The 14,361-nt window shown below is 47.9% G+C and overlaps 1 protein-coding gene across 2 annotated transcripts in view; it reads right to left on the reverse strand.

The window, feature by feature from the left end:
* Window positions 1-11,860, reverse strand: part of CCDC85C (coiled-coil domain containing 85C) — a 101,640-nt gene extending 89,780 nt beyond the window's left edge. The window contains exon 1 of one of the 2 annotated variants that reach the window (XM_048950201.1): window positions 10,438-11,860. In XM_048950201.1, the coding sequence (XP_048806158.1) occupies window positions 10,438-11,149 (712 nt within the window). In that variant the 5' untranslated portion in view covers window positions 11,150-11,860. The remainder of the gene's footprint in view (window positions 1-10,437) is intronic. The other variant, XM_048950200.1, reaches the window with a different exon arrangement.
* Window positions 11,861-14,361: the final 2,501 nt, after the last annotated feature.

Genomic DNA, 14,361 nt, shown 5'->3' on the forward strand with positions numbered 1-14,361 from the left:
CACTCTTTGAAAGGTATCAAGGTAATTTGTTGTCCTGATAATGCAGAGAAAGCAAACCATCTTTCTGCTGTTGTCTTGCTTGGGTCTAGCTGTGAAAAGGTAAATAATGTCCTTTGTCTTTTTTACTCTTTATCTTCTAATTTGGGAACAGAACTTATTATTCAGTGAGGTTCTATTTTTTACAGATGTCTGGAGACTGTTCACAGTTCAACATCCTGATGTCCGAAACAGAAAGAAGAACCCCAGCATGTAAAATACGTTTATCCTAGTGAAGTCAAAACAGGATTTGAAGGTATTCCAAACTAGGAATTACAAGAGTCTGGAGTTTTAGCTCCTTTATGGGCTGCTCCTTCCTTGCTAGCTCATTATAACTGAAAATCCGAGATGTTTGTTATCACTGGTATCATAGCAATAATGAGTCTGAGGTAAGGTCTCATTCTGCTGAGCACTATACAAACATTATAAACAATCCAACAACTCGAGTTCATTGGAGAAGATAAAGGAAATTTATCATTCTGATTCTATAAGAAGAGAACCAGAGACTTACCTAACACTACATCACAAGCCGCATTACAGAGAAAACGCATCAAATCTGGAGTCCCGATCCAGCACTGCAAATTGAAAACCATTCATCCTTCTGTTATTTTATAGCTCACCCTTAAACAAAGCCATAGTAACTGACCTCATAAAAAGAGTGCTGTATTTTTTTTACAGAAGGCTTCAAGATGAGCACTGGGTGACTAGTGAACACAATGGAATCTGGAGAAAATATCTGTACAAAATGTAAAAAAGATCTTCCAGAAGACAACTGGATACATCTGTATTCATGCAGCTGCATCAGTGTGGCCTGGAAGACTGAAAACTTCAGGAATGATGATTTTTTAAGTGGAAGCTGCAACGACTCCAGAAGGTAAGATCTCCGCAAAGTGTGTATTTTCATAGAATAGAATCGGAGAATCATCAGAGTTAGAAGGGACCTCTGAAGGCCATCTAGTCCAACTCCCCTGCAGTGAACAGGGACACCACCGCTAGATCAGGTTGCCCACGGCCTGATCCAGCCTCACCCTGAAGATCACCAGGGATAGGGCATCAACCACATCACTGGGCAGCCTGTTCCAGTGCCTCACCACCCTCTCTGTAGTAGATTTTTTCCTTATATCTACACTAAATCTACCCTGCCTGAGCTTGAAGCCATCTCCACTTGATTGTGTCACCACAGACTCTGCTAAAGAGTCTGCCCCCTTCTCACTTTTAGCTCCCTCTTAGATACTGTAAGGCTGCTATCAGGTCACCTCTCAGCCTTTTCTTCTCCAGGCTGAACAGCCCCAGCTCTCTCAGCATCTTCGTGTCAGAGGACATTGAGAGGAACGATCGCACAAGCTTTAAAAACTGACCCCTACATTTTAAGAGGTGCTGCAAGCAGTTAAGAGAATGAAAAGACAAAACTCTAGGAAAAAAATTACATCACAAATGCTTTCAGAATTGGCAAACAGAAAGCTTCCTGCACTGGCAGAAATTCCCACCTGGTTTGTAGCCTCAAAAATCAACACTGAGATAGGAAGACCAAATAACTGAAATAAAGAAAGTAAGAGCATAGGTACACACGGTAGCAAAGGACAGGTGTATCAGCAGCAAATAACTGACTCACCCCTGCTCTAGATATGAGCTGCAAACAGCAAAATGAACAAGAGGACATTTTATCAGTTTTTCACAACATGCCATCCGTGTGTGATGCATGAGCCACTAGAGAAGATCATATAACCAATAACTACGTATCACATTCAATAGCAAACAAGCTTTTAACTCAGTAGAAAGGGATTAAAAGCTCTGCAGATCCAAAGCATAGATCAAAGTTATATTCAGCTGCCGGGAAACATATAAATACAAGACTGCAAGCCCCTGTAAGGGAGATAAGAAAAGGAAACCAGGAAGACAAAAGAACACTGTTCATCACAAAAGTGCTTTAAGATTGCACATAATAATAAGATTCTCAATACCTTTGTTAGAACTGGAAAAAGATAAGGATTGTTTTGTTTCTGCTTTTTTTTTTTTTTTAATTATTGATACCCTTAGCACATGACCCTTCTACTCTAGCACAAAACTGAACTTTCCTGCAGACTGCTCTGGAGCCATTTCCAGTAGATCCCCCTAAAAACAAAAGTGGGAATAACCTGCTTTGGCAGGGGGGTTGGACTCGATGATCTCAGGAGGTCCCTTCCAACCCCTACAATTCTGTGATTCTGTGAAAAGTAGTAAATAGCTACACGTATATAACCAGATCTACACAAGAATCAAGCAGACTATTTCCTAAATAGGACAGATTGTGTCCATTTGTGAAGATCACAAACATGAATCTCCTGTGCATGAAAAACTAAAGCAAGTGTAAAGAGCTGAAGTCTTCACTCAGACCAAGTCAAGCAGCATCTCTGAGGGCACTGAGATGTACCACACTACTAAATGGTCCACAGTCTGATACAAAGTCATGGCCATCCTTCAAAGAGCACAGTGTGACAGGAGTGGCATTTATAGGACAGGACATTATCAATAAGTGTCACAGAGTGAATGAAATGTACCTTAGCTAGTGAAAAACTGCACATGAAAGATGACTGCAAACCCTCGAGGGACTGCTTAGCACTTAATGGAGAGTCAGAAAGCAGGAATGCTGGTTTTAACCTTGCATTCATGATACACAGCAACCTGTCTTTAGATGATCCAGGGCAGAAGATGTAGGGAAGGACAAACAGTTTTTAAATCTAGTCAACTCCAATAGATCATAAAAAGATACTGACAGCAAGCCTCCTGCTGGAATGGTTTCCATAGAAATAATAAGCTTTGGGGACTGGAAATGCTGTAAGGCTTACTTTTCTTTTTCTCTAACATAGTGGCTTGTTTTTACTGATCTACTGTGAGTGGTCCTTTTGCCTGCTCCCTTCCCCAGCAAGAGGACAGCACAATGTCACAGCTCTCCTCGCTGCACCAAAGCGGAGCTCATGGCACAACACAACTTCATTTCCTTGCCCAGAAGGCAGAGGCAGACAAGTCTGCCAAACCCCAGGCAATGGCAGCCATGGAGCACCCTACTGCCCTGGAGATAGCTTGAAACATGTAGAAGAACATGTAGAACATGTGTCTCATGTTCCATACAGTATTTCTCTGCCTTCCATAAACATTCAAAGGCCACCAACTTCCCTGCTCGAGAAAGAAACCACAGCAGCAGAGCTTTTGGATGAAATGGGGAAAAAGGCATCAGCATGTAGTCTTGAGTGTCGCTGCATGGAGCTGGGGGATGGAGTTGAAGGGCTTTCCAGAGCAGTCCTAATTTGATTGAACTAATTCTGCCAGCGAGCCTGGGCTGACACAACTACAAAAGACAGATAACATGTCACCCCTTCAACTGCAATTTACAGCTGGCCAATGCCCTGATACCATAAGCCCAGCAATCATCACTAGGGCTCGCTCCTCTTCAGACAGCACAGACATCTCTCACCATGCCCAAAGCAGACAAAAAGGAGACATCCACTCCTGCAAGCCTATAGAAGACCACATCTCCTAGCCCAGACAACACCATAATTCACACCAGATACAGGACTGCTTCTATCTGAGTGTGAGATCCTTGGACGCCAAGCATCTATAGTCACTGCCAAGACAAGTGACACAACAGTACTGCTGACAGCACTTAGCACATGGTGAGCTAGTCTCCCAGTCTCAAACCCAACCAATAAGATAACCTGTAGTCTACCTCGCCAGCAATGATCTTTCATAAAGACCTTTGCAGGAGAATCCTTGAGCAAGGTGAACATTGGGTACGGCTGGCCAGGACAGTGAAGGTACACAAACAGTGACAGCAGTAACCTGCTGGCTTCCCACAGACAGGCTTCATGAGGCCATTAGTGCTCCACAGAATCTGTGCAGGTAGGGGTGGATTTGCATCCTCAGTTTTGGCTCTCAGAAAACCTTCATTCTGGCAGGTATGAAGATTGCACCTTTCCTTGAATATCTCCTTGAGTAGGAGATCTCCTTGAATCACTGCCTGGGGACATAAGAAGTCAGCACATGTACTGAGCTTTTGGAGAGTGGCAAACACCAGGGCAACAAGCAACTTAAGGAGGGGAATAGTATCCATAAACCTGTATGCATGGGGACTGAAGTAACATGGCATAAATGGCCTTGGCCCAGACGTGACTCACCATGAAAGCGTACAAAATTACCTGTACAGCAGCCCTCAATTGCCATGGTGATAAATGTTTCCTAATGTCTAAGAGCAGCTGAGTCCTGAACTCCACACATCTTATTCACTAACAAGAGCATTCATTATATTTAAAAAAAAAAAATCACAAATGAATTGTGGCCATTTTAAGCCTTCCTCAGATCAAGGGCTGATTTACACTCTCCTTTCAATGGAGACTACTGTGCTCCAAGTGCTGTTAATTCAGAAGATGGAGGTCGCTTGCTTTTTTTTGCTTCACAATTCAGTAGGCAAGGGAAAGACAGATTCTCTCAGACAGTGTTACTTTTTCTGCCAGGAGTTATCTATTCGCAGAAGTGGGTCAACTTTCTCTTGGTGGACATGTTAGTGTGCGAGTGCCTAGCAGCGCTGCCTGCGAATTTCTGTCCGCTCCGCGTGCGGAGGAACCTCTGCGCATAACTATTTATGGCAGCCAAGCGTTTCACGAATTGCAGCAAGTTAACCACAAGGGGATGATGACATTTGGAGACAGGGCAGGATGAATTCTGGCTCGCAGACAAAAAGTCAGGTTAAAAATACAGAATGCAGAAGCAAACCTAGCCAGTTGCTGCTAATTCGCAGAAAAAAAATGGATACGCGGCCCCCAGCTTGCCCGCTCCATGCTAACAATGCTGTGTGTTTTGCAGTGGGACACATCACAGCACTTCAGCCAGTTTAAGTGTCTCACCTGTGTCTTGTCCATCAGGGAGATCAACCACCCTCTGCCCCCAGAAAACTCTCCAAAGAGCAGCTCAAACACAGTAGGCTGAGATGACAACACCGGCATGCCGGGCTGCAGACACGTCTGTGTGAGCTGCCAGCAAGGCCCAACTCTGGCCATGGCGGGCTGCAACCTGAGCCTCCTTCTCCATACCTCCAAGGCAGCCTTACCCCTGTGTAAGCATTGACCCTCAGCTTTCAGAAGCAATGCTTCTCAAGCCCCTCAGCCCTTCACGCACACCGAGTGCAATACCTGCCAAGGCTGCATTTTGGGTTCCCATGCCTGCCACTTAATTAGATCAATATTTAATTTTATCCTCAGTTTTATTTGATGAAATGCCTCCAGAGGACCAAATCATTTACATGTAACCAACACAAATTTAACCCCCTTATTTTGATTGCTTTTGACAAGTGTAAGTGGATAATTTCATCAAAGGCCTATGGCAATTTACCTTTTAATCAATACAAGTTTTCCTTCAATGGGACAGCTGAGAACAAGATAACTCTTCAGCAAGTTGTAAGAGGAAAACAAAATTGGAATGTACTACTACAGAGACCATATTTCCATACGTGGCCCAATATTAGTGCACTGTATTAGTTTCTTGAGCCTTGCTAGCCTTAAATTTGAGAGCATAATTAGGGCTGGCACACACTCAGTGACCATGCAGGAAGGCTAGAGCAGACAGTGATAAAGCTGAAGACTCTTGGATAAAAAGCCAACAACTGCTGTACCCTTAGTGTCCAAGACATCAGCATTCATAAATCTATAAACAGAACTCAACGAACTCACAGAAGAAGTGCAGAGGCATTTCTACAGAGGTTTTACATTTAGACCAGGGAGAGTCTCCTTGTACGAACAGAAGGAATCTGTATGTAGTGGCCTACAATACCAGAAATACTAGCATTTTAAATATAGTAATATCAGGAAAAGTTAAAGCAATGTTCAGAGGACAAAAGGCATTCTTGATATAAGAAACCTATGAAATGGCCACGTAGCCAAACGTCTGTCTCACAGTTAAATCATGGCACGGGCCATAGAGCTCTGACAGTCAGCACTGCAGGTGACATCTGACTTACTGGGAAAAGTGAATCTCCTGTCTTTCATCAGTGCTAGCACAGCTGCACTGGAAGAGTAGAACACGGTCACCACAGCTCCTCTAGTAGGATTGCTCTTACCTGACTAGATGGTTGCATATAAACTAACCATCCAAGCTGCCTTCCCATCAGTACAAAGAGCACATACGATACAACGCTTCTCCTAAAGCAGACATAGACATTTCAGTGTTATGACTGATGTCACCATGATGGCCTATAAAGGAAGCCCAAGGAGACACAGATGTTACAGCCTATGTTGTAGATACTTCAACTTAAATCTGATGAACCTCACTTCTGCGTGTTCTCATCTCAAAGGTCTCATTAACATGTCATAGTAAATAATATGTATATTGATTATAAATACACTAATAAAAACAAAGGACTTTGGCCTAAAGGGTATGAGAAGAAGTACAGAGTGGCTGTACACCCAATCGATACTAACCCACAGGGAACAGCTATTTCTCTTTGCCACCATTTTAAATGTAATATATTGTACCCTCTAGGTAAACATGTGGACATTTACAAGTGGGAATCAATAGAACTAGAGCTTTTCCCACCCTCTCATCCAGAGAGGCCATTCCTCTTTTCTCAGAGCAGACAGCAGCGATAGGCCAGAGATTAATGTCTATGCTATGATAAGCTATCTGCTGTGCCCATCACTTGCCTCAACACCTCTCTGGCCATTTTTGAAATGCTGATGCTTTTAAGAATTATTCTTTTCAAGAGCCTATTCACATTGATAAAGAAATAAATAACCATTTCATCCAACTGGAAAATAAGTCAAAGAGACAAGGGCAACAGCCTGACCCATTTTTGGAACTCAGAGCAAACAGCTTCTGCAGCAAGTGAATAAGAAGTTGTGACGATAAAATTTACTGGATGGCATGGGTGGGGAGATGAAAGCCCAAAAAACTTCCCATGCATGCGCTGGATTTTGTCCCAGACACATCAACAGCTAGCAATCTGTATCACTGTGGGTTTGCAGCGTAGGCGAGGAAAGCCACAACATGCGCTCACCCATGTCTCACGGCAGCGTTTCACCAGACTGGCAGAACTCACACCCTGCCAGCCTGCAGGACTCACAAGCCACCTGGACTGACTTGCATGGAGCAACCATCAGCAAGGAGGACTGAGTCGTTCTGAACTGGCAATAAAAGCACAGTGGCTCTCTCCATCTCACCCAGATGTACACATAAATCCTACCAAAGACAACTGTCCTCCTTTAGGTTGTTTTTGGATAAACAGATGTTCCAGTTAGATCTAGAGGAGGTTAAAATTAGTGGGAGCTGTTACACTGCTTCAGGGAGCTTTGAGTCACTCCCAGTGTTCCCACACACCTTACAGTCCAGGGATATACCCCCATGGGATCTGAAGGCTTATTTCAGCCTGCAAGTAATGTTAATATCCCCCAGTATGGCTGTCTTTGTTGGTATCTTTTTCCCCTCCAGGGATTTTTGGAAACTTTATTCTGGCAGAAACAAGGCAGTAGCAACAGCAGTAGCTCCAACTGGGCTGCCTAACCTGGAAGTCCATATAGACTATGCACATACACAGAGGTTCCTGCTACGTACACAAAGTAAAGCCAATGCACTCACAAGCAAAATAGCGCAACTGTGCTCCAGTATCTGTCCTGGACTTGTGGGTAGGCTTATGGGAACTGTGGTGTGTCACTCAACAAGGATACAACTGGCCAGCTCTCATCATGCAGTCCGGAGATGCCCATACCCCTACCACCAAGACTCCCAGCTCACATGTCACTAAGTGGAGAATGAAAAGACCATTTACCTTCAAATAAATAGATGTTCTCTCAGCTTATAGCAGAATATCCGGAATTGTATAAGATTGCATGTGTCATCTAATATCAACTACTTTCACACTACTAGTTATGCTTATTACGCTATCATCCATGAGCAGATCTTCAGTCATCAGGTTGCAGGTATCAGCTTTCAGAAAGCCAGTTTATAAAATTAAAGAAACTTCTATAAACCAAGGGAAGATGAACCACGTTTGTCTGTGGGTTGTTTTTTTTTTTAACTAGTATCATTTCCACTGGACTCACTGTACAAACTCTGTACAAAAGAGTCTGAAGTTCATCACCTCACACTGGGCTAGTACACTGTGAGCAATAAATAGAGTCCTGGTTTACCAATTCACTTCTAAAGAATTGATGAAGAGAAAACAAATATTTAATCAACCTTTGGTTGCTAAGATTTCATTTAAAAGCCGCCATTCTAGGGGCATTTAACAGACAGCTCCCACACTCCTTCTTTCCCATGTTCTTTCAGAAAAGCACTAACTTGATGAAACGGTCCTGCAGAAAACCGGGGTATTTAGGAAAAAGGGATAAAAAGGCCAACATCTAACCGACAGAGGTCAAAAGCAGGGTTGGCACCAAAAGGGATGGAAGGGAGCTGGTGCTGCAAAGGCTTCGCAGTGACAGCTTCTCCACCGACCTGACTTACTGCATTTTTTTCCACATTCACCTGCCCTGCTCTTCCACATTGTCACAGGCTTAAACGAAAACTGCCACTCGGTCCCAAGCAAGCCTCCCCACCACACTTCTTGCTGTCAGTCAAAAAGGGGCCTGATAAGCTTCACATTTACATATGTATGCACAGGAATTTCCAAAGGCACACTGAGGGAAATGGCCTCGCTGAATGCCAATGCTATCTGAGAAGACAACTATTTAAAGCCTTTTTACAGCTTCACTACCTAAGTAGAGAAATCAGGTTTGTTTGCATCTTTCCATCTATTATTACCCTAGAAAGTGCAGATCGTATCTGTCCCAGCCTCAGAAATGAAGCCAGGCTGGTTGTAAAGAGTTCAGTTAGCTTCAGTACTTCCCAGAGAGCATCTTCCTCAGCTCAAACCCGGCACCTGGGAAACTAAAGTCACTAAAACCAATGGAATTAGTCAATACCAAAGAGGGATTTGCTCTGAGGTTCAGAAACCAGAACTGCAAAGCCCTCTGTCCCAAAGCTGTAACAGCACACTCAGCGTCCGACAGGTGCTCTCTGGGCCTCTTTGAACAGCAAGGCTTTATGAAAACGCAGGAGCAGAGGCCATCTGCAGCTTTACAAACAAGACACGGCTGATTTACACAGCACTTAAAAAAAAAAAAAAAAAAAAAAAAAAAAAAAAGATGCTTGCTGTATCCTGCAACATCTGGTGACTGCATCGCCCTTTCAACCAGCAAGCCCTGACTGCTGGGCGAGGTGGCAGGAACATCTCCAGCTGCGAGTGGAAACATGCAGCTGCGGCAACAGGACCGAGCACAGCAGGTTCTCGGACAAGCACGCCACTAGAAAACTGAGCTGTTTGGTGCATGTGCCCTCAGACCTCTTGGGGCATTTGCCTTAAGGCACCCAAAAAAGGCCCTGCACTCACTGGCCCCACGAGGACAACTAAAAGCTCCGGGCACTGAAGGCAGTTATTTGGCCAACGCACCCAGAAGCCCCATCCCAGTGCCCTGTCCTGGTTGGAAAAGAGGATTAAGAACATCAAAAGGATTCTTGTACACAACAGTTAAATAGATTGATGCTTGGTTTGACTCCCATCAAAACCTCTTGGCCAAAATAGGTCTTGTTGATTTTAAAGGAAAAAAATAATAATCTATTTTAAAGATATTCCAATATTATTATAATTATATATATTATATATTACTGGAATATATATATATGGCCACTATTTGACAACAGGAGAAAATGTGCTTGAATACAAGCGGTCAGACATTTGGCATAGTTTCACTGTGGAGCTCGCTTTTAACTTTAATGACTGGGTTACACAAAATCATGAACACTGTTCCTTCGAGAGCAGACTCTTACCTGCAAACCAACCTCCTGCTTCTGAAGAGGAACAGGGGGAAATGAAGTCCCAGCTCTTTCAAACCTTTGAGCACCGCGCAGCCAGGCAGCTTGCCCTGAGAGCCCACAGAGCCAATAACAGGTGATGGGGCAGCCCTATGCTTCCATCAGCTTCTTCCAAAATCGCAGCTAGGCTTTTATCAATCTTATCCAAGTAACAAATAAACAAGCCCAATGTCACTCAGAATATGTAAAGGGGGAAGAGACAGGAGGGAGAGATGGGAAAATCAGTGACTGAAAACACAGCCTGCTTTTTTTGATGTGAAAAAAAAAAAAAACAAGAAAACAAAATCCTCCAGATAAATGCCTCCAAGCCAAACAGCAGCATTTAGCCAAGCAGCGAGGCGAAGCTCAGCGACCTCCTCCCTGTACCACCCCTGGCTGCCCTTCCACAGCAGGGCAGGGGTGAGGATGGCAAGATCTCTCCCCCACAGCACTCCTCACCCCAGTACAAGGCAGGTGTGCACGCCGAGAGGAGGTGGGTTCAGGGAAAGGCACCTGCTGTGGGCAGGGTGGCGAGGGGGGCAAACTCACCGTTGAGACCGTTGGGGATGCTCCGGTGATGAAGAGGCGCAGATAGGTCATCCATGGACCTCCGCATGGCTCCAGCCTTGCTGTCACCAGCCTTGTGATGGTGGAGGTGGTGATGGTGGTGGTCGGGACTGCCAGCGCTGCCCGTGCTGGAGGTGCTGCTCCCATCCCCCACGTCCCTGGTGGCAGAGCCGCCGTTGAGGTTGGTCAGGCTGGCCTGGCTGTCGATGGAGCTCCGCGAGCCGGCCCCGCTCCGCTCCTCATCCAGCATCAGCACCATCTCCTTCAGCTCCACGTTCTCCCGCAGCAGGGTCTCCTGCCTCGCCTCCAGGTCCTTCAGCTTCTGCTGGTACATGCCTACCTCCTTCCACATCACACTGGCCGTGTGCCTCCCGAACCTCTGCCATTCCCTCGACAGCTTCTTGCCTTTCTGTCGGTCGTCGTCCAGGAAACAGCAGAGCTCCCGCAGCTCCTGGTTGTCGTCCTGCAACTTCTGGTTGACCTCCTTCAGCCCGCGGATCTCGTGCAGGTGGAGCTGCAGCCGCCGGTTCACATCCTTCATCAAGTTGCCGTGTTCCACCATTAAGTTCATCTTTTCATTCTCCACTTTCCTCAGTCTTTTCACCAGCTCTTCCTTGCCCCACCTCAGCATCTCCTCCTCCGAAATTTTGCTCAGGTCCTCTTTAGACCCCTCGAGGGAATTTTTGGCCATCATCTGTGCCTGGAAAGTGTCTGCTCTTACAGAGTAGCAAACGGTTCAGGTTATATGGGTTATTTTTGTTCGCTTGACTTCCTGGGACTGAAATTCACTGCAGCATCTTAAGGAAGAAAAATTATAGTTCCCCGTAGCGTGCTGGACAAGGTGGTACAGCAAAGCCCGACTGGAATATCTGCTTCCCCATAGAATCCATAATAAAAAAGCAATCCAAAGGGGGAAGAAAGAAAAAAAAAAAAAAAAAAAGACGCGCCCCCAAACGGGGCTGGGGGCGGCGGGGAATCGGCCGCCTCCGAGCGAAGCCTTCGCAGGGATCGGCCAACTTACCCTGGGCGAAACAACTACGAGGCGACCGGCCCCCTCCTCCGGGGCGCTCCGTCCACTTGTTCCCCGCCCCTCCCGCCGCTGCCCGCCGAGCCCGGCTGTGGGAGACGAGAAACGGGCTCTGCGCTGCTGCTGCCGCTGCCGCTGCCGCCGCCCCGCTCGGCCGCTGCCCGCCCCCAAACCCGCGGCGACGTGGGGCCGAGCCTTGCGCGGCGGCGGCCGATGCCGGTGGTGCGCTGCCGAAGAGCGGCGGGGGAGCCGGCGCCTTCCCGGAATGGCTCAGCCCTCAGGAGGGAGGGGAAGGGCGGCAGCACCGGGCTGGTTCCACCTCCCGCCGGGCAGGGAGGCGCGGCCCGACCCCGGCTCTAGACCCAGCCTCAGCACGACCGAGCGGCGGTGGCGAAGGAGGAGGCGGCGAGCGGCGGCTGCTGGCGGCGGAACGGAGCGGCGCGGGGCCGAGCACCGCCCTCCCGCGCTGCCCCATTGGCTGCCGGGGCCGGGCCGGGCGCTCGTGGAGCCCCGGTGCGCCGCGCCCCGCCGCCGGCTCGGGTTACCGGCACCGCGGCCGCGCGGCCAGCATAGGGCCGCCTGGCGCCTTCAAACGGCAGGTACAAAGGAACGGCTCCCCACCCCGCCGTGCTCTGCTCGCTGCGGCCGGGCTGCCCGTATTTCCCATCGCTGGTTGGCTTTTTTTTTTTTTTTTTTTTTCCACCCCTCTTTCTTCCTTTCTTTTCCTGGGAAGCACCAGCTCGGGGAAGGGTGGGGTCGGACAGGCAGGAAGACGAGCCCGCCGTGCGGCGCAGGGAAGCGGCGCCGGAGCGGCCCCTGCTACACTGCCGCCAGTCGCTGGGAAACGCTCGGGCGCAGCGGCGGAGCTCCGCGTCCCTTCTGAGCCGCCTTTGTCTCCGGGTGCCCGCCGCAGCCTCCGCAGCCTGCAGGTTGCTGGAACCTTCGGCCTCCTCCCCGCTCCGTCAATCCTAACCCTTTCCCCCCCCCCCCCCCCCCCCCCCGCTGTGTGGGGCAGAACTGCTTTTAAAAATGTGTTGTGCTATTCCTCGTAGCAACCTGTCCAGGTTCCTATAATCTTTACGATCAGGTGTGCCAGTGTCACTTCCAGGCATCTCAGACAGAACCCAGTAAAGGGTACAGAAAGTTCACAAAGTTAAAGTGGATTTTCTAGGCAACATGTAGGCAGATTTCCTACATCCTTGCATCATATCCCCTGACTTTTAGTCTAAAGCACTTTTCCTTGAAATATCAGCTGCTTTTGGCCAGCATCGCGTTGTGAAAATGCACCAGGGCAGTGTAGTGCTGCCAGTATTTCCCACATGAGCCTCCTTTAAAAACTCCGGGGAATTGCCAGCTTTGTGTTCCCAAGGTACCTTGGTAAATGATTTGACTCCAGGGTTAACTCAGCACCGCCTCAGGTTTCTGGCCACACTTCAGAGCTGGTCCAAGACACCCTCTAGCAAGGAAGAAGCATCGAATCTACTGCCAGAGCGTGGGATGCAGAGCAGATGGTCTGTGCATGGAGGGAGCATCAGTCCAGAGAAGGATGGAGAATTGCAACTTCTGCCTTTTGGTGCTACATTTCTAAGTCTAATCAGCAAATACGCAGTTCCTTTGATTTTCTTTTGCGTGCTGCTTGGTTTCTGAGCCCTGGCATATGTTGGCAAACTAAGAAAACTGCCCACTCCCAGATTCCCTAGCAAAGTTCTGAATCCTGAAGGTGTTTAAAGCCATGTTGGATGGGGCCTGGGCAGCCTGATCTGGTGGGTAGCAGCCCTGCCCGTGACAGGCGGGCTGGAATTAGTTGGTCTTCAAGGTCCCTTCCATTCTAAGACCTATAATGTCCTGCTGAAGCACAAGACTTACCTTCTTCTGACAGAGCTCATCTCTTCTGTGGTGACTTTCGGTCCTTTTCCTTTCCCCAAACAGCTTATATCCTTTTGTTATCAATGACTGGTCCTAGGGCTTCATGCGGGATATGCAGGTTGTCAATCCTCAGTCCCACCCACAGACAATCATCGTAACTTTTACACAAACCCAGTAATTCCCTGCAGAGAAGGGAATAGCACTGCCCTCATGCAGTAGGCTTTTGCACAGTATCTGCATGCTCCCTTCAGTGGGATTGTTCCTTACGGGTGAGACAGGCTCAGGAGGCTGGGGCTGGGCAAGATGGCTGAAGGGCTGCCTTGCCTGCCTGAGAAGCAATGGAGAAAATTGTAACGGCGTGCTGTGAATTCACTGTGGAGGCGGTCAGCTGGGGAGATGTGGAAACCAGCAGGTGTCTGTGCACTGTCCTGAGCCAATGAGAGCTCTCTCAGGTGTGAAGCAAGTCTGCTCCTGCTTCCCTCTGACATCCCAGATCTAGGGCACCAGTGCAAGAGGGGCCACTGGCAGCTGGCTGCAAAACCAGGCTGTGTCATGGAAGTAACACCTTTCAGAATGGGGCACGCTCAGGGTTGCATTGCCTCAAGAAGGCATCCTAGCATTCCCCAAGCCAAGTTCTTCTATTTACAAGGCTTTAATCTCATCCTTCCCTACAGGAAGAGGAAAGTGCTTCTCCTGGGCCCTCCCAGGCGGTGATCTGACTCGCAGATCCCGGCAGTGGCTGGGGGAAGGAGGAGCAGAGTGGGGATCAGCTCCCAGAGGCCTTTCCTCACCCACAGCAGTCAGAGGGGAGGAGGAGGCCCCGGCAGCTGCACCATGAGCACAGGTGCAGCCAGGCCCTGCAGGTGCAAGTAAGCTCATGGATGGTCTTGGCCTGGCAGCGTATCTCTGGGGCTGCCTCACATTTGCACCATCCTTTTCCCAAGAAAAGCTGTTTTGCTGTTGTTGTTGTTGTTGTTGTTTTTCCCAGATGAAAATTTCAGAAATTTAAACTC

The sequence above is a fragment of the Lagopus muta genome, chromosome 6, assembly GCF_023343835.1.
Source record: "Lagopus muta isolate bLagMut1 chromosome 6, bLagMut1 primary, whole genome shotgun sequence".
NCBI lineage: Eukaryota > Metazoa > Chordata > Aves > Galliformes > Phasianidae > Lagopus > Lagopus muta.